General features: G+C 31.7%; 4 protein-coding genes and 1 long non-coding RNA gene across 11 annotated transcripts in view; 3 read left to right on the top strand and 2 right to left on the bottom strand.

Annotated features, from left to right (window-relative positions):
- The window catches only part of LOC106761876 (uncharacterized protein At4g33100), a 3,383-nt gene extending 825 nt beyond the window's left edge, over window positions 1-2,558 (top strand). For 3 of the 7 annotated variants that reach the window (XM_022780928.1, XM_014645464.2, XM_014645462.2), the window contains exon 4: window positions 2,310-2,558. The gene's annotated coding sequence lies outside the window, so the exon portion shown is untranslated. Of the gene's footprint in view, window positions 1-1,480; window positions 1,518-2,309 lie in introns of all 7 variants that reach the window. The other 4 variants (XM_014645463.2, XM_014645460.2, XR_001375736.2 and 1 more) reach the window with 3 other exon arrangements.
- A 1,841-nt stretch (window positions 2,559-4,399) lies between these two features.
- Window positions 4,400-6,126, bottom strand: LOC106761122 (protein ALP1-like). Its single transcript, XM_014644633.2, has one exon. The coding sequence runs from the start codon at window positions 5,960-5,962 to the stop codon at window positions 4,634-4,636; it is 1,329 nt and encodes a 442-aa protein (XP_014500119.1). The 5' UTR covers window positions 5,963-6,126; the 3' UTR covers window positions 4,400-4,633.
- Window positions 6,127-8,686: 2,560 nt separating this feature from the next.
- LOC106760441 (U-box domain-containing protein 35-like) lies at window positions 8,687-12,315 on the top strand. Its single transcript, XM_014643871.2, has 8 exons — window positions 8,687-9,003; window positions 9,101-9,192; window positions 9,291-9,412; window positions 9,514-9,717; window positions 9,855-10,095; window positions 10,245-10,346; window positions 10,602-11,030; window positions 11,584-12,315. The coding sequence occupies exons 1-8, from the start codon at window positions 8,799-8,801 to the stop codon at window positions 12,313-12,315; spliced, it is 2,127 nt and encodes a 708-aa protein (XP_014499357.1). The 5' UTR covers window positions 8,687-8,798.
- A 769-nt stretch (window positions 12,316-13,084) lies between these two features.
- LOC106760442 (leucine-rich repeat extensin-like protein 2) lies at window positions 13,085-13,945 on the top strand. Its single transcript, XM_014643872.2, has one exon. The coding sequence runs from the start codon at window positions 13,162-13,164 to the stop codon at window positions 13,756-13,758; it is 597 nt and encodes a 198-aa protein (XP_014499358.1). The 5' UTR covers window positions 13,085-13,161; the 3' UTR covers window positions 13,759-13,945.
- A 3,554-nt stretch (window positions 13,946-17,499) lies between these two features.
- On the bottom strand, window positions 17,500-18,937 carry LOC111241678. The gene is made up of 2 exons (XR_002667906.1): window positions 18,774-18,937; window positions 17,500-18,560 (listed from the first exon to the last, which is right to left on the bottom strand). It is a non-coding gene; the product is annotated as an uncharacterized LOC111241678 (long non-coding RNA).
- Window positions 18,938-26,853: the final 7,916 nt, after the last annotated feature.

Genomic DNA, 26,853 nt, shown 5'->3' on the forward strand with positions numbered 1-26,853 from the left:
TATATATATATATATATATATATATATATATATATATATATATATATATATATTTGTACAGTTGATATGCTGTTTAAGTAATAGAAACTGCGGCTGTACGCATCAGGTTTAAGAAGGGACCAAGGCAATAGCCATTGCATTCTTCAGTAGGATGTCAAGTTACTGGATTAGTTGACAGGGCTTTAAATGTGAGTGGGTCTATTGTTGTTTTACCCATTTGTGGTGTTTACGGAGTTGGATGTCCATACCTGTGCTTTAGGCGAGATTGAGTCACTTGTCATTAATGTTTCATTGGTGTTTGCTTGTTTTCCTGCTTCATCCAGTGGTTGCCTTTAGTTCCTTTCTTGCCCTCATTGTAGAATGGCCTTGAGTTCATCTCTTACTTGTTACAAGTTTCTTGATCTACAACTCATTAATGTAGTCACAAAAATACACTCTCGTATGTGGTTGGGGTCTTACTCATAACTTCATGTCTATGACGTTAAATCACAGAGAGATGCAATTAGGATGGAAGGAAAGACTTCGTCCAACGAAAAGTAACCAAAAACAATAAACCAGGAAAGCTCTGCTACATGGCAAAATCACACATGGCAACTCCCTTGAAACAGCCACGGAACGTTGTGCTTTCACTAAATGCAATTTTTGGTTGAAGAGACTGCATACAGCCCCAAATTTGTCTCATCATTTTGCCACAAATTTCCTTTCATAATATTACAAGTGCTGGTTGAAAACTGTTTTCGTTCCTATCACCAGTGTCTATGAAAGTTTAATTTAACAGTTTATTGAATACAAGAAACCTTCCTTTCCTAGGTAGCATAAATTAGCAAACATGACTTTGAAAAAAACAACTAGAGCTATTTAAAGAAATGTTTTAGAATAGAGAAGGAACGGGTGTGGTGAGAAAAAAATTTGGAACTCTTTGTTGGGAGCATTTTTTAGGACCCAATGGAAATAGGGTCGCAGTTTGGATAAGTGAAAGAATAGAATAATTTTATTTTCTCTACATCTCCATTATCTTACCCCCATTTAAGCGTCCAAACGGTTGGTTAATTCTTCATTACATACACATCCAAAGTTTCAAATAGTAGGATTGAACAAGAAATATATAACTACTCATCAAAGCAAGCAATTGTCACTCAACCCATCATGGTGAACCCAACGTCTTCTGTCAATCTGTCACTAATGACAGGTCTTTTATGAAGTGAACCTGTTGTGAGCAGTCCCTTGAAAACTCTGGTTCTATTTCTGACTAACATTCTGCTTTTTCAATTTCAAACCTCTCACGTTGTGTTTTTAAATTTTTAACTTCCCTTATTCTGTTCTTATGATATGTCTTGTAATTTTTGAATTATTGATTCTTGGCTTTTTGGTTGCCTCAAACTTATTTTAAGTTATCCCCATTACAGAAACGTTGGTTCTTAGATTAAATAGTGTTTGGATACTATGATACGTTTTTAATTTTTAATTTTTTTTGTATTAGGTAAACCTTCTTATAGCAAGAAGCCTTCTGGCAAAGGGTACAAAGGTTTCTTTATTTTTGTATTATGTAAACTGCTAGCAGCTGAGTTTACACTTTACTAGCTCATCATGAGTTTCGGGTAGATTATGGAGTTTGACAATCTAGACAATGAGTTATGTGATGCACGGCCCTAAAAGATATTAGGCAGTCTTTCAACTGCTTTCTGGATCTCTAAAGTTACACTGTTGTTGGGGGTGGGGGGTATTGAGCTGTCTTGCAAAGCTCATGTGACATAACCTAAATATTTTGAAGAAATGACTTTTATGCCAGTCAAATTGACCTCATAGCATACAAATGTAAACACTCATCATGATTTCATTAGTTAAATCCCAAGTTTCATGAGCACCACAACAGCTATGTCCTAGCATGAACAATCCGTAACAGCTATATCTCATGCTCCTAGTTTGAATGAATCCCTCACTGTTTTCCGCATCGAACCTAGTTGTCAATGCATCAATGAGTTAAACCTAGCATCCACCTTTATATAAATATTCCGGAGCATGGGAAGAATTAGTTATGTTTTGTTTATCCCCCTGCTATTAACAAATGTTGTAATTTGTGAATTTATTCATTCAATTTGAATTTGTTATCTGCTGTTGCATTCATGGTACTCTAAGCTATTCCCACTATAGATATCTGAAATTGGTGTTATTAGAATATTTTTGGATACTCTAATAACTTTTTTAATATTATTACCGTATTAAGTGAATTTCTTGAGCTTGAAAACCTTGTTAGACACATCTTTCTTGTCATATTGCCCTGAAGTAAGTTGGGTATTATGAGTTTGTAGTTTTGGTGCAGGTAAATGACTGCTAACGGAGAAAGCTTATTCCTGTGATGATCATTGTTGATGTTGTATTATGTCCGCTACCTGTGCGCTGTATCATTGTTTGAATAGAGCAAGCTTTGTATTTCCGTAAGAAATCTTTGTGGTATGTTATTTCTTTTTTTGTTTTTGGACTTTGGATCTTGTTGCAAAAAGGAAAAATTCAAATTTAGTTTTGCTTATTGATGTAATATAATTAGATTGTTACTACTATAGTTTAACTAATGCAATATTTAAATTAGTTTGTATATAAATATTTAAAAGTAAGTATCACTTAAAATATATGAATATTAGTTTAACAAATAGATTTTAAATAAATAAAAATTTCTAAAATATATCATACTTCACTATTTTGAATTAAAATTTATACTCACCCTCACTTAAGAGGTGATATACACGGCAATCCATCTTAACATAAAAAAGACCTATAAGAACTAAATTTTAGAAGTGTTTTTCTTTTTTCACTCTTTGCAATTTATAATGTTGCTGGAAGATAACTTTTAGCCTTTCACTGACATCATTTACATTTAAAGATGAAATAAAACAATTTTATAACTTTATGCAAAGTTATATTTTCATCTTTAAAAGCCTCAAATTTGACTGTAATCGTTAAAAATTAATTGGCGATGATAATAAAAGCTATAGAAAAATAACTAATCTTGTACATTAAAATAATTCATTGTGATTAAAAAAACGATAATATTTTTTATTCATTTTATCTTATTTATTATTAATAACAAGTTTGTTTTTGGTATTATTTCAAAAATCTCTTATATATAAACTTATGACCAATTCTTTTCTTACTCTCTATGCGGAATTTTGTTTATATCTTAACAAACTTTTAAAAAAGCTTTCACATTAATGTATTTCATTGATCTTAGAAAAAAAAAAGTTCAAAACTAAGAACACTTTACTTTTGAGTAAAACAATTAATATAAGAAACATTCAGATTGATTCTTATTGAAGAGGCTTCAATAGCATTGATGACGAGACTGGAAGAAAAGCAAAATTAGAGTAGAAATGGCATGGGGAGAGGCAATTGTCTGAAATTTATTGTTAACAAAGTATGAATTTAAGTTTTGAATTAAAATTGATGTTTATTTTTTATGTGATTAGAGTTAAATTTGATTAGTGTTGTATTTTTGGAATAAACTTCTTCTTGGATCACTGGAACACTTATGAAAGTTGTGTTTGATGTCTGCAGCAAGTATAGAGTAAAATGTTTCTAAGTTGGCGGTGAGAATGAAAGTGACTGTATCCATCTAATTGAGAAACAGTGGTTGGGGGTGAGAGTGTTATTTGGTGTCGTGCTGTGTTGCGTGTGTGAAAGCGACTTGTTTCCCATCAAATTCATTAAGAGCTGTGTCTGTGTGCACCGACATCTCACATCACAAAGTTTTGCCTTTCAATATGCTAAGTTTTCAAAACAATGTGGTCCAATCAAACCTTTCATTTCCTTTTTTTTCTTTTCTTTTCTGTCACTGTTCGCTTACCATGTCAATCTTATGTGTGAACGCAAAGAACTAACTTCCATCCCTATACTATAATAATACCACACAAACATATAAAACCCTTAATTCGTGTCAGCCATCAATTAAATATGCAAAGCCGACGTGTTTGCCATGCACTTCTTTTCTTCACACACACAGAGACCTTCCTCCATCCATCTTTCTATTCATAATTAACAAATAAAGAAGTATAGATGTGGATTCAGGGGTAGAGAACATCATACAAGTATTAGCTACCATCACTTGTAACACGCAAAAACTGTTCTGTTTCTGTACCGTGTCTTTTCTTACAACCTAGGATCTTGGACAGTGAAAATGTTCTCTGGTTGCATCATATAAAAAACTGAGCTACTCAGAATGGTTCTAATTTAAGCATAAACCATGAAGACTTTATGTTTCCTATCCTCCAGAAATTAATGCAGGAGGTACATTGGTTCTGTTTTCAAGCAATGGATGGTATAATATAAATGAGAATATTCTGACTTTGATTAAATATCTGAGAAATACAGCACAGAACTAAATAATCTCTCGTTTAGATAGTTAAAGGAACTAGAATCTTTCAAGTACGTGAATCTTATAGATAAAACCTGGCACCAACGATTACAATTGATCATATATTTGTGGGAGGGGCGAATATACCTTTTAGTTACAAAGCCCCTTCTACAAACAATGATGAATGCCTTGATTGAATTCTATCATCATGTCTAAATTAAAAAGCAACCAAAAGAATTAATTATACATACATGATCTGAACCTTAAGTTTTCAATTCCAAATTATAATCAAAGAAAAGAAGTGCCAGCTAGTCCATGGTGCAAAAGGTTATGCGCAATTGCATCCCTAGCCTTCAAGGAGCTAACAGATCTCAAGGGAACCTCTGGCTCCACCACCAAATCATCATCATCGTCATCGTCAACAACATCATCATCAATCTTCAACAACTCAGGATCCATTTCCTCATTCTTCAACTCACATATATTATGCAAAACACAACAAGCCCCGAGCACAAGAGGCAAATCTTGCAGCTTCACCTCAGTCCTCTTTCGCAAGCACCCCCACCTTCCTTTCAACCTCCCAAATGCATCCTTAGCAACCCTCCGAACTCCCCCAATCTTCTCATTGAAAGCATGCTGAGTCCAAGTGAGATTCTGCTGCTTATAAGGCACCAGAACCCAATCCAACAAAGGGTACCCGGAACCCCCAACAATCCAAACCCCACTGAGATTAAGTCCACCATTATTAGCCCTCTGAAAAAGTGCCGACTTTTCCAACACCTGGTCATTACCCATCGAACCAGGCCACCCAATGCACACATCGGTGAAAACCCCTCTATGGTCGACAACACCCTGAACAGTCACAGAATATGAAGTCTTGTGGTTCCTCTCAGTGTGCCTCTTGTTGAAGTAAGCAGAGACACTCATCTTAGGAGCTATGATGGGAACATGAGAAGTGAACATGGATCCCACAACGTTGGGGATCCCAGAAACGTTCTCAAACTCACCCTTGATGTCCCTCAAAATAACAGCATTAGGCCATTGCAAATACTTTGGCATAAGCACTCTCTTTATGGCAGTGCAAACCTCAAGAACCAGTTTGTGGCAAGTGGATATCCCCAAACCGAACCTTTTCGAAACCACGCTCAGAGGGTCGCCGGTGGCCAACCGCCACAAACAAACCGCCACCCTTTGCTTCACCGGAATGGCGTTTCGCAGCGTTGTGTCCTCCTTCGCAATCACAGAATTCAGCTCCTCGCAAATCGCTTCGAAAGTCACCCTTCCCATTCTGAACGCTTTCCGGAACTCTTCTTCCGGAAATTCGGCTTTGTTACACTCCTCCCACCACGCCCCCGAACGTTCCTTCACCCAAACTCGTCGGTGACTCACCGAGTCACCTCCGGCTCCGCCGACTTTGCTTCTCTTTCTCGGATTGGACTCTTCCACCTCGCTGTAGTAACCATCGATCATGCCCTGTTGTTTTTCTTCTTCGTCTTTCTCTTTTCCATCCAAGAACAGGATTGTTCTGAGAACACCCTTCAGTTCTCTCTTCTTCTTCGTCTTACGGGTTGACCCCTCATCGTTCTTCTTACGGCGTTTTGTCGTGGGTTCGTTCATTTCGCCCAACGAATTCACGTTTCACGGGTGTCTCAGAGTTGCTGCAGTTTTTGTGCAGATAATAATGAACAGTGTTGCGGCTTTCGCTTCATCTATACACACGTACGATACACTGAAGCTGCTTTTTTTTGCCACTCTTCCTCTTTCCGACCATGCGTTTTTAACGTGGGATAAACCTCCGTGTGAACGAGTATTTGAAAACTTTCACATGTCACTGTCATCCCAATTTAATATTACGTACTGTAGGTGGTGTTGATTGAACCCGATTCAATCTTCTCAATTATATCTTGATTAATTAAATAAGAACAACCTTAATCGTGTGTGCAAAGGATGCAAGAAAATAACATTTTAATGTGTTCCACGTACGTTACGGTGGATTATGTGTTCATACTCACTTGAATACATAAATCTAATAATCTCGGTCTCTTTACTATGTTTTCAGTTTTAATTTAACACCTATCTGCTGTCAATCACAAATCAGTCACATTAGAAAAAATATATAAATTTTACTTTGAATTTTGTTTCAGGTAGTGATAGAAAATTGATGGATTATGTGTATAACGGTGAATTAATTAATCTAGGGGAGCAACTAGCTGGGAGAGAAGAGTGTGAACACGATTTAGGAGTGGGCATTTCTTTTATATTTGATTGGCACTTGTTATTTGGATTTGGTGGGGGTTAGGTAAAGGGTGCTTAAGGTAATTTCGAAAAGAGAAAAAACATATCTTTATATAACTTTTTAATATATTTTTGCTTTTATGTATAATATCATCTAAAATTGTTAATGTTAATGTCTAATGTTAGTGTACCGTAAGGTTCGTATTTATATGTAAATTTTCCGTAAGGATTAAGATAAATGGTAATTAGAGACATTAAGTTGAGATTGGATTGGACATAAACTAAGGTTTTGATCTCAAGTCCATATCGAAAGTATAGATATAGATCAAAAGTAAAAGGTAGGTGATCGCATAAATTGTGTATTTAATATTATTATTCAGAATTTCTATACGAACAGTTTACTGATTTAAACATCGAAGAACTTTTGACAGATAGTATTTTAGGATAAATTATGCAAATATTCCATGATTCTTATTAATCAAACTTAATTCTAGTTTAATTATTTTTGGTGGGCATGAAATGTTTGAAAAAATGAAAGAAAAGAGAATTAATGATATGTACAAAAGAATTGATAAAAAAAAATGCGAAAAGAAAGAAAAACGTGCACTAATTTTCTATACCACCTTTAACTTGTCTGGTCACTTTATTTCATACTCAAGAAGAAAGAAAATGAAATATTTTGTATTAACTACTGAATTGCTATATAGTCAATTATATATCTTTTGTTTACAATGAAATTTGTATACTTATATGATCAATTATGGATGGTTATAACTTATTAGTTAATAACTATTAGTTTAAAAGAAGGAAGCAAATATTATTTATATAATAAATCATACTAGAAGGATAATATGATTATTTTCCATAAACGTGTTTACCTTATAATTTTATTTGCATTTCAATTTTTTATTTATTTATGTTAAACTAAATAACTTTGTATTTTCACTCTTCTCATGAGACACCTTTTTTTGTCTCCTTTTTCTTCTATCATTCCATCTATTTCTATTTCTTTATACCTTAAAAAAAAAAACATATATTAATTAGTTGAGAAATCGTCAAAATTTTGTTTCAAAACTACATTTTTTTATTAATACTCACATCTTTTTAATCAAATTATTTTTTAAAATATTGTGAAAATGTAGTTGACAGATATCTTGGGCTAAAGTGTTAAAATATTAATGTGTATAATTTAACAAAATGTAAGAAATGTTAATATAAGTTATTTTAAATTTAATCAAAGTCTTAATTTAATTTATTTATTAAATAACTAAGTTAACGTGTAATTATTTTTGCAAATTAATATCTGTTTGTTCTTGGAGGCTTCTGGTGTTGCGTCTGTTAAGGCATTGCATGAAAGAGTTGAATAGTTTGGAGCATGCATGCACATTCAGACGTTCCTTTGGGTCCCATTTTCACATGCTAATTCAACAATTAACACTATTTCTCTCTCCAATTCATACCATGGAAAACTCCAAATCATGAATGCTCAACCCTTAATTTCAGAAAATCAGGTGAAAAAGGAAGAAAGAAAAGAGACCCAAACCATTCACATGCATTTTTTTGGCAAATTTTTCAACCTTGTGAAAGATATTCTTTGCACAGTCAAGTTTTCTTCTATTTCTTAGCCAACTAAACGTTTTCCTGGAAATTGATGAGTTTTGTTGTGATTATAAAACTAACCAATCATTAAAACGAAAAGCATCTTTGTCACAAATATATATAATTAAAAATATATGGTATTACTTTATAAGGCTACTTTTCTAAACCAAAAAGAAAAATAAAACAGAAATAATACTTTCAAACACGTAACTTTTTTATTTTTAATTATATTATTCTTCCACAAAAACGTGCTTAACTGGTGAAAACACGGTTATCAAATAGCATAAACCTTCATTAGCTTTTGTTTTTCAAATTAAATTATTTGAATTAATAAGAGTAAAAAAAACATTTATGACTTTATTTTTTTGGCTGAATTTATAACATATAACAATCAATCTTTGATAGATAAATAAAAATAAATATAAATTGGGCTGATTTCCATTTGGAATTTGTGAAGGGTTGGTCAAAGCGATGCCAAAATTAAAGAAAAGAACGAACGGTGGAGGATGAGTTGGGTAGGGTTTCATGTTCAGAGGAGCTCTTTCATTATCCTTGTTCCATCAAGGCTTCTTCGTTTGGGGGACCAAACCGGCGGCGGCACCTTCATTAACCGGCAATCATGTCTCTTCAATACTCAGGTGCCGCCCCGCCGCAGAACGTCACAATGGTAGCCGTCGACAAAGACAAGAACAGTGTCCACGCTTTCCGTTGGGCCGTTAATCATCTTGACAACCCCGTCATCATTGCCGTCCATGTCAAGCACAAAAACTTTTCTCATCGTAGCTACCCTCTTATTCACGCATATCATATCATATATACACTATATTTCTGGTCATATAACATTTATGATAATCATTGGAATTCATTGACCTAAGATACCTTGTGATTTCCCTTTTTTTATTCATGTTGCGTGTGCATGCATGCATGCAGATGTCACCAATGTGTTTCCACCCGACGAAGACGATGTACTCAATATTTTCAATTCCTTACGCGGAATCTGTACTCGCAAAGCTGTATGCATTAATGTCAATGAGATTTTCAGTTATATACACATAAACAATATATCGCACTTGAAACTTGCACTCACTGTAGTACTGGTTGGTGCGTTCAGGTCACGATGAAAGAAGCCGTAATTGATGATGCCGATGTTGTGAGAGGACTTCTAGAGTTTGCTAACAGGAATCTCATACATAGTATCGTGGTCGGTGCATCTACCAAAAACCCTTTGTCAAGGTTTCGTTAATTTTCTACTTGTTCCTATATATGTCTATCCTCTTTTCATATATATATATTGTGTAACGAATTACTGTGTTTCACAATGTTGTGGCGTGCAGTCTCAAAAAACTTAAAGCCTATCAGTATCAGGATGTACCAACAGCCATGATCAAATCAGCTCCGGATTTCTGCTCTGTTTACATAATTTCGAAATTGAAGATTCTGTCTGCTCGATCAGCGGTACGGTCATTGTCAAAAAATTTAACTACACCGAAACTAATTCCTGTGCCGCCAAGTCCTCCCAGTCCAGATGGACCATTAAGGTGCCAAGAATGGAAGTTACTTAGCTAGCAACTTGATATCTATGTTACATATGTGTTTTTTTGAGATCATCTTCGGTTAAAGTTGGTGCAATTAGATGTTTTTAATTAACAACTTTGGTTTGGTTACATGCAAACAGGGGACAACTACCAAGAAGTAGGGGCACTTACGAAGTTGCAGCAGAACCAATGAGAATAATACATGCTAGAGAAAGGCCAAAGAGTACGGGAAATGTTATATCAATAGACCACATTGAAATACCCGCTCGTCCACGAAATTGGTCAATGGATGAAAAAGAAATTTCATGGCTTGGGGATATCAATAGAATTGACTCTGGTATATCAGAATCCATCCCCGTGTCATATTCTCCTCAATCCTCAGTAAGTGTGTAAAAGAAAATGTTATTGCATCTGAAAAAGTCGGATTGTGAATTAAACTGACTTTGTTGTGGAACAAGAACCAATCTTTGTCCGAACAAAGATGGTTTAGATGAACCTAACATTCCAATATTTAATTTACTTCATCACAGAAAGAAATAGAAGCCGAGATGAGAAGATTGAGGCTTGAACTGAAGCAAACTATGGACATGTACAGCTCAGCTTGCAAGCAAGCAATCTCAGCCAAAAACCAGGTTTGTATATACAGGAAAAATGTGATGGGAGGAAGTACACCCTTTAAAGTTTTTAAAAAATGCTACGTGAGGGATTTTCTACTTTGTGACACACACATTCACTAATAAGAATAAGTTTCATCCTTAACCATGGTGCTTCATATATGGTCAGAGGAAGCCAGTGGAGGAGGTTGTTCTGGTTTTAACTCTTTATGGTTATATATCAAATGAAAAATTATGAAATGACTCTTGAATGTATGACTGGTTAACTAACAGGCGGAACAGATTCGTCAATGGAAACTGGAAGAGGATCGCAAGGTTGAGGTAGTCAGGATGTCTCAAGAGGCCGCTCTTGCAATTGCAGAAAAGGAGAAGGCTATAGCCATAGCTGCAATGGAAGCAGCTGAGGAGGCTAGGAGGAGGGCTGAACAGGAAGCACAGAGAAGAAAGGATGCAGAGGAGAAGGCCAGGGCAGAGGCAGAAGAGAAAGAACGAGCAATATCTACGTTGATTCAAAATGATACCCGGTATAGAAGATACACCATAGAGGAGATTGAAATGGCCACAGAAAAGTTCTCCCCGTCAAACAAAATTGGTGAAGGTGGATACGGACCTGTTTATAAAGGCCACCTTGATCACACCCCCGTTGCAATCAAAATTTTAAGGCCTGATGCCGCTCAGGGCATGAAGCAGTTCAACCAAGAGGTAATGACACTATTTTTCACTCCTATATTTAAAAGTATGACTCTTAAATGTTTTTGCAAAAGTTCCTGGCATTATAATGCTGTTGAATCTACCATGCAAAATAATATGGCTAGTAAGAACCTTTTGCATAATTCTAATGCCAATTCTCTATTCAATTTTGGCAAGTGTTGTCCGTAAACTCTGAAGTTTCAATAAGGAAAGTTTTAATAGAAAATAGAAGTTATTGGACATGATTGGTAGCATCCTTTGTCTCTGAAGTATGTGATTAGATTAAGATTCTTCTAAAGAAACATATCAGAAGTGGTCAATCCCTCGATATCTCATCTTTGGCCCCACTAAGGATATTGGATTCCCCTGATAAAGAAGTATGAAAGTTAGTTTATACTTATTTTCAATTAGTTAGAAGAATTTAATAGTGTATTTCAAGATGGACCCACAGACTTTTCATTGCCTTCCATCACTTAGTTATCAAGACACTATTAATGCAATGCAAGAACATGTTTATGCAACTATAAGAATATATACTTTTTTTCCTTCTTAATTGCATTCACAGATTGAGGTACTAAGCTGCATTAGACATCCGCATATGGTCCTCCTCCTTGGTGCATGTCCGGAGCATGGATGCTTAGTGTATGAATATCTGGATAACGGTAGCTTAGAAGACAGATTGTTCCGGAAAAACAACAGCAGACCAATTCCATGGAATAAACGGTTCGAAATATCTGCTGAGATAGCAACTGCACTCCTTTTCCTCCACCAAAACAAGCCAGAACCCATCGTGCACAGAGACCTCAAACCATCTAACATTCTCGTGGACAGGAATTACGTGAGTAAAATCAGTGATGTTGGTCTTGCACGTTTAGTCCCTCCTTCAGTAGCTGATACTGTGACACAATCTTACATGACTTCGGCTGCTGGAACCTTTTGTTACATTGATCCCGAGTATCAACAAACGGGGATTCTAACACCAAAGTCAGATATATATTCTCTGGGGATAATGTTACTTCAGATAATCACAGCCAAGCCTCCCATGGGCCTTGCTCACCTAGTTAGGAAGGCAGTTGAAAAGGGAAGGTTTGAAGAAGTGCTGGACCCTGCGATCACAGATTGGCCGGTGGAAGAGGCTCTATCATATGCCAAATTAGCATTGCAGTGTGCCCAACTCAGCAAGAAGGACAGACCAATTCTTGCAACGGAGATTTTGCCTGAGCTTAGCAGGTTAAGCAGACTTGAATTGCCTCCTCAGAATGATCAATTTTCTTTAAGCAGTGATGATAATCTATAGATGTATCTCAAGTTCACCCACACCTCCGCGAAGTCAATACTCAGATTCGGAGACGTCCTATAGGGTCTAGGTTCGTGCATTAACTTATATGTCATGTACAAAAACAACCAAAATTTAATCCATGCAACTCAAATTATTGATGTATTGCAACTGAAAGGAGCAAAACACAAGCCATCAATATTTTCCAGTTGTAATTTTTTTTTTGTAAACAGTGTTGTAATTATATTGATATGTTTTCCACCAACTAGGAAGTAATATATTGGATGGTGTTGGGGAATTTAATGCTACCCCCCAAGAAAGGAACATTGCTGCTGTTAAATTGACTGTAACAGAAAACAGTCAAATTATATATAAAAATTCTGTGAGTTGGAAAAAGAAGTGGGTTTGATGTGTAAATTCTTTTCAATTTCTTTTAACAAACAATTTTTTGCAGGAAGTTCGTTCATTCGTTCGTTGTCATAATGCCACGCTTTTATAAGAATTTGCAAGTACTTTTTAAGTAAAAAGGAGGCTCCGAATTTCCACTTGCAAAGCAAAGTATATAATAAGATCGACATATAAAGTGAGATGGACTATGTTTGGAAATTGGTATAAGAAAAAGTAATTATCATGTAATTATTTAAAGAAGAGTGATTCATAATAATAGTAGTAGTAATAAATAATAATATAATTGATATTTCTAGTATTTAAACTGAACAAGTATTTAGATGACACAGAGAGGAAGCATCAAGAAAGATTCTGACATCAAGTTCCCCCAAAGAATCATTCTCATTACAGGAAGTAGCCACCTTTGTTAGTTCTGCAAGTCACCGGATTCTTCATTCAAACCTTGTAAATCACAAAAAAATGAGCAGCAGCAGCACCACTACCTACCCTATCACCATACTTTCTCAGTTTCTCGGAGCTTCCCCGGCTTCAGTCCAAATGAGTCACATCAGCGATTCGGGGTTCATTACAAAAAAGCTGTTTTCATGGATAAAGGTTTCCTTCATTGTGCTTGCTTTGTTTACCAGGGTGACATGGGAGGACAAAGTAGAAGATCCCTCAAGTGCCCTTTTCTGCATCAGCGACTGCTCCACATGTCCTGTGATATGTTCACCTCCTCCTCCATCACTCATAACACCCTCACCTTCACCTCCGCACTCTCCGTCATCATCACTACCTTATAATTCCTATTTCTCACCACCACCACCACCTCCTTCCAAGCCCAAACTAGCACCACCTCCTCCGCAGTCACATTCTTCAGGGGCTCCTCCACCACCTCCTTTCAACTCCTACACCGCACCACCTTCAGGTTTGGGACAGCCCCTACCTACGGTGGTCTCAGCGCCGCATGACTTTTCCTATCCCTATTACTACTTCTACGCTTCCGCTGCTTCTTCTCCTTCCCTTCATGCACCCTTTTTTCTCTTGGTGTTCTTCCTAGTATTCTGTCGTTGGTAACCAGTAGTTTTGTTCTATAACGTGAAATTAATATGTTGTTTGGTCTCTCCTACATGTACTGATGAAAGTCTCCAATGCATTGTTTTTGTTTTTTTTTTACATAGTATTTGTAATTTTGTGGCAAATAAATAATCTGTGTTACAAACGATTTTGGTCTGTTCCTGCCACCCTTTTTCTCGTTCGTCCCATGTTTCCTGTGTCTGCCGAGAAGTTTAAACCTGTTATAAAGGAAAGTATTTTAACAATTTTTTTTTAACAATTTTTTTCAACGTAAAAATTTTTAAAGAGATTTTTTCCAAATAAAAGTAAGCGATTTTTACTGCAACTTACGTTACATTTTGATATCTTAACCCATTCATAAAAGAAAATAATTACAAAAAATCAACTGTTTTAATATTTTAATTACATTCTTCTATTTTTTAATTTAAAGTATTCTATATATTATTATACTATTATGATGAAGTTGTTTAGTAGTTTTTTTGTGTTCAATAGTAAGTTAAGGTATAATTTCCCTTTTCCAAATTCATCATACACATTTTGATTGAAGTTAAAGTTGAAGGGCCAACATAGGAAAATGCCACCTCTACAATCACATTTTTAAACAACTCTTTCACAACATTTTTCTAATAATAAAATATTATATTTAGATAATAATAATAATAAACATAAATAAAATATATATATATATATAGTTGTACAGTGGTTATATAATAATATGATTGTCCTGCTCGTTCAAAAATCCAACATAACTGTAAGGATTTCCCCAAATGTTTCTGGTTGGGCCAATTCGAGCACATATAATGAGCTTTTACTTCCTGTACCTCACAAGTTAAAAAGAGAAATTAGAAAGCTAAATGTTAAATAAAAGTAATGTTTATCTTATCCGTACCTTAAAATATCATGTTTTATTATAAGTTTGTGTGTTATCTTGTTATGTGTCGCCCTAGGAAGTCCTAAAGTTAGAATAAGAGGACCACTCCTTATAGACCTACTAACACTTAAGAAAACAAAATTAAAAAGAGAAGAAAAAGAAAAGAAGGGTTAGAAAATGGAAAAGAAAAGATGTCCCTTTCGGTTCTGCTTTCTTCTATTTTAATATTTTAAAATGTATTAATTTTTGTACTATAACTACAACAGTGTATTTTGAAAGTTCAGGAAACAGTATTAAAAATTTACTTTGTAATTTTTCTTTAGTGAAAACTATGTTTTTCAAAATAAGTTGAGAGAGTTTTTTATTTTACAACATATTTGGTGATTTAGGCAAGCGAATATAAACATTGCATCACATTTGGTGTTTAAAAATGTTCATTATATGTAAGAAATAATATATGTCTACACCCATAATAACTTTGTCAGTCAATAATTGGTGTGTTACCCTTTTGCATGTTTATTTATGAGAAAATCATTATATTTTCTAATAATATTTTTAATTGAAGTTTATTAAAGATTGTAAATGCACTTCTCATTTATGAATTTTTTGTTTCTAATAAATTTTAATCAATGCATTTTAAAAAAAGTGTGTTTGCATATGTATGGCCTCTGTCTCAAACTATTTACAATTTTAGCTTTTCTTTTAATTATTCAATAAAAAATCTCATACAAGTTTATGAAAAAAAAGAATTCTGGATTTAGAGAACAAACATTTTTCGTTGTTAATTATGTGACTAAAACATTATATTTTAATGATAAAAGAATTTGGTAACTAATTTATAGGGTTCAACAAATTTTCAATAGTAATATAATATTTAATTTGATAGTTAAAAATTTAGTTAATTTTGAGTCACTAACTATTAAATAGACAATTAACAATTTTTTTTTGTGACTAATACAATATTATTTTGGGATTAAAACATGATGAAATCTTTTCAGTCGTCATACAAGTAAATATTACTATATATTCATTCAACCGTTATTATTAATTTGTATTTTTCTTATGTGTTATACATAATTTATTGTTATTATCTTTTCCAAATTTACCTTTACATAATTTTATATTCAATTATTACAATTTACTTTTAAAATTGTATAGAAAAACATAGTGTTTATTTTCTTTTTTTTAAATCAAGGTACAGCGATACATTATACATTAAAAAAATTCGTGTAATTTTTATGAGCTATTTGAGATTTGTGGAAGACACGTAGATTTTTACATTACCAATCTATAAAAAAAAAAAATTAAAGTATAAAACAATTATTATTATAAAAAAATATAAAACAACATTAGTTCAGGAAATTATAATTAAATTTATAAAAATAATATTCAATGATAATAATAATACTAAAAATAACAAAGACATTTTCTGCTCTACATATACTAACAATGTATTATTTCACACAACTTCCCAGTTGGAAAGAAAAAATAAACTCACAGAAGTAGTTGATAAAAACATGCAATGTAATACAAATAAGTAAAAGATAATTTTATCTTTTAAAATGGTTTGTCAGTTAAGTATTTGGTGATCCATAAACTGTTATCTTTAGAAGATCTAGTTCATTTTCTTTACAAATAAAATTAAAATTTAACTTTTTACAAAGGTTGGAGGAAAATTAATAGAGAAAAAAAAAATTGAGATATTAATAAAGAAAGATAAAAGAAAGAATGAATATAAAAATGTAATAAAACTAATATATTTAAAATTAATGATAGAATATTTGATATCTGTCTGGCCTCTCCTTTTGTTTTTGCTTTTAGCATGTCATGAGTTGATGGAGTGCAGGTGGCATGTTATGTTAATTAAGATTAATGGTGAAATTTTTATAAATTAATCCATTAATTAAAACAGTAACCCACCTGCTTACATCTAAAGCCTCTGAAACAAGAAGGACCACTCTATGACAGACTCTCCTGAATCCATCCCTTGAATTTTTTATTCTCATAGAAAACCTATAAAGAAACCCTCAAGAAATATGAACATCATCTATATAACTCCATATCTTCTCAGCATTCTATATCTGTTACTGCTACACCTTACTGCATTTTAGTATTTATCTTCACAGTACCCTGCATGTGAACCATCAAATTCTTTTTAGATGGATAAAACTTCTCATACTGTTATTAATTCTTTCTTTCTTTCTTTCTATATATATATACTGTGTAACCTCCATCATATATACAGATAATATAGATTATAAAAGTATATTTAAATATGATAAGAAGATCATAATTTTGGTGCAATGGCTTCCCAAGAGAACACCAAACTGAATATATATGTGAAATTTGATGATTCCTTATATACTATCTAATCAAATGATTCTTTTTCTTTTTCCTTTGGTGAAGGTGGAACGGTCGGGTATGGATTGGGACCATTCATATTTCATACTATAAAAATTTATAGCACATGTTTATAATTCTTATTTTTTTTTTCTCTGCAAGTTAAATAATGCTTAGTAATTGTTTAATATTTTGATTAATCAAATTCTTGCTGAAATTGAAAGTTGAAGCAGATGAGATGAAATAATGCCACATGAGTTAAAATTTGTAAATGTAAACATCACCTTAAGCATTAAATAAAACATGAGCTTGTTCTACTTTTAAACTTTGAATCAATGATAACTAATATTACAGAAAATAGATGAGAATCGTTTTAATTTAAGGGAGAGTTTCCATGGAATTCAAGAACTTGAACCTTTGAGTGTAGTCAACTGAAAATGTTTTCTCTCGAATTGAAGCTGATTTAATTTGAACAAATGCAACAAATATGGACCAAAACATTTACACATTCATGCCAGAACTCATTTCTTTGAAAATCAAGCAATGCATGGACCAGGCTCTTTCTTCCCTTTACAAAGGAAATACATCATTCCTTCAATAAGTATCCACAGTTTACCAACAAGATTGTCAAAACCTGAGAGTGGGAAACTTATATTTCAGCAAACCCTAGACTGCATAGAAAGATGACAAAAACAATATATAGTTGTATCTTTCTGTTTCATTTCACAAGGAAAAAAAAAAGGGATTTTTCATCCCCATAAAACCAGAAGGGCTGTTTTGTTTTTTATTAACAAAAGAAAAAAATACCCCTTCTCTTAGATCAAATTACTTTTTCCTTCTACTTTGGTGAATCATGTTAAAGCTAATGGGATAGAAAAATCAGTACATATATCAGAAAGAAATTCCTCCCAGTCTATCCTGTTTCCAAGTTCATGATATTTTCTCAATTTCAGCATCTTTTCAAGATCCAAAAGTTCCTACTCAGATTGCCTGAGTTACAAAAAATCAATTAAAACTCATGATCAGAGTGCAATCTGTTCTGAAGGACAGAAAATCAGTTTTCTTAACCTTGAAAATCTAAAAAAAAAAAAAAACCCTAATTAAGGATAAGAGATATATAAATATTTTTTCCCATGAATACCGACTTGAGATATATCTTCCGTTATCTCTTTTAAAGATGGATAATGAACATATACACCCAAAGCAATGTCATCACAGAAAAACCACGTTTCTTGACTGTCTGAATTGAATGAAAAGGCGAGCTAGGTTTTCCAGATGCTTTTAATTAATTAATCATCATTACTCGGTCTCTTATTCATCATAACAGTATGTTGACTGAGAACAACAACATTGATGAAGCAATTAGAGTTAGATAATTATAATTGTTAAAACAGATTCTGTATAAAAGCACATGCCTGCCTCGTAGACAGGTGTTAAATAAGGTTTTGATGAAGTAGCTATAGGTCCTGCAGGTCAGCATGCTAAGAAGCAAAGAACTAATTAAGAACAATCTGAGAAACACATATACCTGAAACATGTATCAGATCGATGCCGTGTTGATATTATTTGGCTGATAGTGAGGTCCTAATAGCTGCAACTTAGGGTTAGTCCAAGCAACAAAAGGGAAAGCTAGAGAAAAATAAATAAACAAAGACTCAAGCAAGTATATATATATAGAAAATGAAAAGGTTAGAGATGGTGGAGGGGTGACAGATAGAGAGTAAGCACGCATAGCTTCAAGCATGAATCGATATCTTGCAAGAAAACACCATGTGTGCTCACTCTCTTCTGTCACCTCCCTTACCCTTTGACTTGTGCAGAATCTATGAAAATTTGAGTGGCTCCTCCAGTTTTTGAAAAGGGTAAGGAGACAAAGAATTCCTCTGGATTTAACAAAAAGGTTGTCACATTTAATATGTGTAAAAGGAAGAGATAACAAGGTTTGAGATGTTGTGTGAAGAGGTTGAAGGAGATAGGGGTTTATATAGAAGCTTAAAGAGAATTTGCTTGCATCATGTATATGTGAGGAATAAATGTGAGTTTATCTCCCACTGACCATTCTCCAATATTTTAAACATTTTTTACAGAAGAGAAAAGAGAGATAGAGAGAGAGAGAGCATAAAAAACAAGTGTTGAGAGACTTTATCTTTATGATCTCTCCACCCATATGCAATGTAACTAGCTCTACTAAACCCATTCATTCATTGTTGTTACCAACGCATCTTGTAATTCTAAATCTATTAACTCTCCAATCCTCGCAATTCAACATCTCTTAATTGATGCCCTATCTTCAATTCTGCATCTAGAAGAAAATATCTTGTGTTTTCGGTTAAAGAGAATTTTTTTTTCTTTTTTATTATTATTATTATTGTTGTTGTGAGTGCTTATAAAAAATAAATAGTACAAGTTTTGTAAACATCAAAAGCCATGTACACCATGAAATATACATAAAGATAAGTAATATGATATAATGTAATTAATAAACTATAGAAATACAAAGAAAATTACTATGGTGTTTATGTGTATAGAAAATTATGAATAAAAGTTCTCTTATGTCTACTTTAAACATTAAAATCGATTGTTATTTATACATTCGTCTCTCTGCATAACATTACAAGGGTAAAAAGTGTGTCTCTTTGCCACATCACTGTAATTTAAATAAAAGAGAACTACTTTTTTTAATCACATCTGTTGTTAAAATTATATCAATTTAATTTACTTCGCTAATATAGTGAAGAAGTCTATATTATCATCCAATTACTAATTATTATTTTATTACTTACAGAGTATATATAATACGATATATAATTAATTGATAGTATAAAACTTATATACTGGTACTAAAAAAAAATTAAACTCAAATTATTATATCAACAATTTTTTTTTAAATTATATAACAATTATTAAGTTATAAAGCTAGAGCCATGTCTTTTTGCGGTTCACATGTAATAATTGATTTGATTCTTAAATTTCTTACATCTTCTCTAAGTTATTAACACTATATACCACTTTTTCTATAGAAAAAGTTCATTTTTAATTTTCTTTATATTATCTCTCCTGTTATTATTCTTTTTCAACTAAATCCATAATTGATTTTATAATTTTGCATTTAGTAAAGATAATTGCTATAAATTATTAAAATAAACTTATTCTTTTTCTTGTGAGAGGATAGAAGATGACCAACATTGGTGAAAATTAGTTAGGTTAAAAGAGAGATGGTTAGTCTCTGTAGGTGTTGACTAATCAAAGTACTCTATACACATGGACAAAACTCGGATTGAATTCAATTATAATATTCGTGGTACTCGAACAAAATGAAGTTTCACTTTCATCATTCGCGTTATCACTTTAATGAAAATTTTACTATACAAATCATCTAGATAAAACTCAAGTAGCTAGCAATATTAAAAAGTAATTTTTAAAATACTTTTTGATATATATATATATATATATATATATATATATATATATATATATATATATATATATATATATATATTAAGTTTATAAGTATTGTGATCCACATTCATTGATACAGAATGGAATATTTTCTTATTCCAAAAATACATAAGAGTCTCTCATATATACTGCGGATTTGATCTTAACTGAAATTCGGGGCCTTCAAGATTGCTTGTGCCTTGCTTAACTTAGTACTTAAACTTTGCTCGGTTAATGTAAGACACAGCAAAAAACTATTTAATTAGGATGTTTGTTGCAGACGTTGGTGGTGTTGGAGTTCCTGATAAAGAATTTTGAGTAACAGTAAACACGATTAGTGGCGGCTATATAGAAATGTTAGCAAAGTGTTTGATTTGCAGCAATTTGGTATTAGCTGTTGAAAACTTTTCAATCAAATAACAGTACTAGAATTTGTTTAAACTAAGTAAGCATATTTTAAAAAATATTCGCTTTTCAGATAACAATAATAATGTGTGTGATTCTCGTAAATGAGAAAGTCGATGATTGAGGTATAATGGTTCTTGTTCTGAAATATCAGCATCAAAAACTATTTAAATGTGGTATTATTGTTGTCCATCTTTTAAGGAATATCCATGGTGCCCTTATTTCTACACATAATAGGGTAGTGATCGAATTGAAGGGCAACACATGGAACTATAATGGCAGGTACCCTTCCTTTAATAAAAGAGGAAGGAATTGCGTTAAAGAAGTAATATATTGGCCACTTATTGCTCAAGACAGCCTCATACACACAAAAGGTCACACAAAGATCTAATGCGCCGCTAAAGCAGTTTAAAGTATATATGCTTTATGCCTTATTTTAGTTCAAACATTATTGATGTCATTAGCCTCTATGTTCCAAGCAATTGCAGCAAGTGCGTGATTTTAGTTTTAGGCACGTTATGCCTTTGACAATTCCTACATTATATATATGCATTCTATATTAACCACTTTCATCGGTTCATTTGTCCCTGCTAAATATGGATTGAACCTCGCGATTCCAGGGACCAAAACCAATCATTTTTCTTGTGTAAATTTCTTGCTTGCAAAAACATCTAGCCATATTCTTGGAGATATGTCTTTCTTACATTTCAGTCTTTCAAAATAATATAATATAACTCAAATTATATAACTGGGTCTCCAATAACGAATGCAAAATCCTCTAAGAATCATGGTAATTATCGATTGCATATATAGAGTGATCACGCCAACCAAAGGCTGTTTATATAATACTATATTTTGTGCCAACTATATATTATACTTCCATGATGATATGAACTANGAAGTGATGGGATATGATCACAAAGGGGAAANAAATGGGTAGGTTTCCCAATAAGGAAGGACCATGAGTGTAAAGTTTTAATACTTTTTTATTAGTGAAGGGGATGCATAATGGTTCATCGTTAATTCCAGGTGTTTCAACATGGAGCAATGAAAAACCAAAGAAATAGAGAATGATTATAATGACCCTTGTTCGGCAGTTTCAGAATGCATGTGAAGGTTTCATCACTTATTGAGATAAACTGTAGTTCTAAATCTTATGAGAAAATAACCAATTTCAACATGTTTACTTAAGAAATGTATGATTGACAAGTATGCGTTGAACATGTTGTTGATTCCTGCAAAAGTATTTTAAAGTTTCAACATCACAGATTCTCAATTATTAGCTAAGAAAATGCTTGTATTATCAATTTTCTATAGTTATTTTCAACAGTAATTAAATCAGTAAACATGTAATACAATAATGAATGGTTATGATTTAAAAAAAATGATCAAATGTCTATGTTAATATATATATATATATATATATATATATATATATATATATATATATATATATATATATATATATATGAAAGAAGAAAGTTTAATAAATTTTCTCATCCTTTCAAGTACCTAAATATGGTAACTTTCATAATTGATAAAAAAAAATGTCAAATAGTTTATGCCTTTTATTTAAGTAAATCTATCAAGCTTTATCTTTGAAAGAAATAATCAACTTTAAGTTTTATCATGTAAATCCATTTGTATCTCTATCAGTTATATATAACATTTATATATCAAGCTTTATCTTTAAGAAATAGTTTATGCCTTTTATTTAAGTAAATCTATCAAGCTTTATCTTTAAGAAATAATCAATATATATAACATTTATATAAATTTATTTTATTTATAATTGATGTGAGATATTCTATAAATAAATAAAATTATATATTCAAAAGAATGTAATTGTGTCTCTATCAGTTATATATATTGATATTTGTAATAACACATATTGGTGATATGTGAAACTGGAATTTGAATATATTGAAAAGGATATTGAATAAGAATTTTACAGATACTATAATTGTTTAAATTTTTTTAAGTCTTTACTTGCTTTGTTTTGATTTGTCTGTGTGTCGGCGCCATTGAAATAATAACCAATTGAAATCCCACATCGTGTGGTTGGGGTAGGCTGCCTCAAGTGGACTATTGATTTGATTCCTTTTAAGATATGACGATATTGACTGATCTAATCTAAGTGATAAACCCTAATAATCCTAACAATACAATTTTCACTGTGCACATTTCCTTTGGAATTAGTGTGTTGGGAACTGGCCAACAAAACCAGTCAATGAATGTCACTGCATGCCTTATCAGAAATTAATGGGGTCAATTCCTTTTCAATTTTTTATTTCTCTAACATGGTGGCAAGCATGCATGCATGTGACCACAATTTGGAGTCATGTGCTTCATATCACATATTCATAATATCTTTATTGCTGTGAACTCTGCACGCTAATATTGGCTGAATTTGGCGGTGTGTGCACTGTTGCAGAACCTTGTTGCTGCTTCTCAACCTCTTCCATCCATGCATATTTTTTTATTTTATGCCTTCTTTACTTCTTTCTTTTCCTTATTTTTAGTCTTTACAAAAGAAATTCAACTTTATTCCTTTTGCTCTATTTCTCAATAGTAAGAGAATGCCCTCTTTGCAACACTGGAATAAGGTACACTGTTTCTGAAATCAACTTTGTAGCATCATTCATAGATATTTATAAAGAGTTTCTACTTGAAACAAAACATATGCAATTTAATCTGTATCAGCAATAGATTCTGCAAAGCAGTGTTTCAGGGTTAACTTGGTGCTTGCTATTCTTAATATAATATTCTTTAACACAGTTTTCGAGGCACTTCTTAATTATAATAACATAAAATTAACTTTTTGTGCTGTAAATTATAGTTTGATCTCTATAGACTGTATCTAGCTAAAAGTGTATTACTATAACATTATTACACTTTGAAGATTTACATACTAAGTGTTTAATGAAAGACATCAATATATAAACATTGCTGAAATGATTTGTTAACATATGCCAGTGCATGTAAAGTTTAAAAAATATTTATATTAATTAATATATAGTTTTATTTTTCATTAAATAAAGACAAAGGCTAATCAATAGTTTATAAATCTCTAGTGTCTGACGAGTAATTAATTTGTTTTGGTAAGAGCTGTCTCTTGCACCATTCATTTTCTCTGTTCCTTAATTGAAGCAGCACAGTTGAAGTATCAAACAAAGTTGCAGAAATCAAATTGTATGTCTTGAAATAAGAAAAATTCAGGTCTGTTCACATGTAACAACAAAAACACTGTGCAGTGTTGCACAGTAACGGGCATGCAGTGGTCTTTTTGGTCTACCTTTGCCATATTTCTGACCACGCACACTGCACATTTACTCCAAGCACGACACTTTATCAGTCTAATAAAAACCTGAATGGAGAAAAAATAAAAGTGCAGAATGAAATCATTTCTTTAAAATATATTTCCTTCCTTTCTGCAGTTATCAAATAAATTTAAAATTTTAGTATCAACAAGAAGAAAAGACAAAACAATGAATTCTGGGTAACTCAATTTTGGTGTGAATCATGAATATATATTTTTCATGTTCTTGTAAAAAGAAGGATGCTATAGTATCCTTGAAAATCTGTCACCAATTACGTTTAAAATAATTGAAACACTTTCATTCATTGAAAACAAATGTGAAGCGTGAGCCCGTGTCACTGTATCCCATGGCTATATGGCTATGTCTCATAGCTCAAAACCTTTATCAGTTATCAGTCAGTTTTTAGTTTTCTTCATGTACTGCAATTTAAAAATCCAAAGTTCAAATATAATCTTCATAACACTTCAAATCCAGAGTCCATGGCTATTATTAGATTCAACTTTTACTATTTTTCACAAGATTCAACCCTTATCTGAATTAATATAGATTCATTTATTTGCACTAAAAATGATTTTCAGAGCTTAAACATTAATTATTCTTATAATAAGCAAAGTAATATTATTGTAAACAAATGGGCCCTTAACCTAGTATATGCTACTATACAAAAACAACGAACCTAGATTGTATTAATTTTTATTTCAGAATTTTGCAGTTAGATCAAAGTCTTTGTATCGAAATAATGTTTAGTATTGACAGAATTAATTGTTTGTTTATTTCTTCTACTAAAAAAAATTGATAAAATATTATGTGTGGACTTATACATAAAATGCAGTAAAAAGCATATAGTTGAATTGAAAATAAAATATTTTATTGAGATACATAAAGTTTTCACAATAACAAAGAAAAGAATTTAACATAGTTTAGGGTATGTTAGCATTCAGCCCAAACTTTATAAACAAGTAGTTGGATTAACCTAGCTTAAACTTCTTGATCTAATGTAAAATGAAAGTCACATATATAAATCATAATAACAAATGCAGCAGCATATATATATATATATATATATATATATATATATATATATATATATATATATATATATATATATATGGTCATCCTTATCCTATAATATGTTCAACAAATAACATTATTTATACTTTATTTGATTGTGTTGCTGTGAATAAGGTCAATGTAATAAACTAGGAATTAAGCTAGGAAACAATATCAAATAACATCTGTGCTTATATTATTTATATATAATGGTGAGAGTACACTATGAATTATATATATCTTAAATACATGTATCTTATACTTTTATTATAATAATTTATCTTAAATACTTCTTACATAACCTTAAATAATTAAGCATAAATCATTAGAAATATAATTATTCTTAATTATTGTTGTTAATATTATTATCCTCAGTGTTAATTAAGATAAAAAAAGCAGTACAATAGTTATTCTTTAAGAATTATATATATATATATATATATATATATATATATATATATATATATATATATATATATATATATATATATATATATATATTTGCTGATATAATGGATTCAGTATAAATTTTTTATTCTTTCTTTCAACTTGCTTAAATACATACTTGAATTTTTTTCATGAAAAAAAAATCTTTCTTGGGGTAATAAAACAATAAAAAAATAACAAATCTCTTAAAAAAACAAATATTTGACTAAATTGTGCATCATAAATCAAAATAATCTTAATTTTTATTTCAAAATATATATATATATATATATATATATATATATATATATATATATATATATATATATATATATATATATATATATATATATATTGATGAAAAATAATATAAAAATTTAATATGCTTACAATTTAATTTTTAACAAATCGAAAATCAAATTACATAAAAATTGCATTTTTTTAAAATTAACAGTTATAAGAGTTTTCAATCTTTATTAGTTTGGATAGGTTATTTATCACCCTTAACTAGGTTATCATGTAATTGCTTAGTAGAGATAATACATTCAACAACATTCATTACAGTAAAATGAAATAACTAGGAAAATAGCTAATCATGAAAACATGAGACCCCTCTGGAAAGACCAAAACAGAAAAAGTGATGAGGGAGAACCATGAAAGGGATTTTTCTATTTTGGGGTTACTCCCTGTACCTCTCCAATTTCATCCCCTACCCCCCATTCCATTTTTATCCTTTACTCTATTTTTTCTATTCCAATTTTATCCTTTAACAAAAATTTATATTTAGAAATAAAATTTTATGATTTTATTCTCCCACCCCCACATAACCTATTTATTCTTTTTTTTATCTTCATGCTTTCATCTTTACGCTTTCTTCTCAGGAATTCTTTATTCTATTTTTCTAGAAATTATTTCTCCCATTTTTCTTGTATTTCAAGTGATAATTGAGATATCGATTTCTCCTGGAAGAATTTGTCCTTGAATTATTATATCTCTGCATTGCATTGGTGGTGTTGTATCCAACCTTTAACCAGCGATCCTCTTCGAGTTTAGTAATACTTTCGTAGAACCGCTAAACGGATGGCGACTTCCGTTTACCCTTAAACGGATGTTGACATCCGTTTACGGATTCCCACATCCGTTTAAGCGTTTTCTAGATTACTTTACATTATGTTTTTATTAGTTTTATTTTTTAAGATTTGTTTTTATTAGTTTTATTTTTTAAGATTTGTTTTTATTAGTTTT

The sequence above is a fragment of the Vigna radiata genome, chromosome 5, assembly GCF_000741045.1.
Source record: "Vigna radiata var. radiata cultivar VC1973A chromosome 5, Vradiata_ver6, whole genome shotgun sequence".
NCBI classification, from domain to species: Eukaryota; Viridiplantae; Streptophyta; class Magnoliopsida; order Fabales; family Fabaceae; genus Vigna; species Vigna radiata.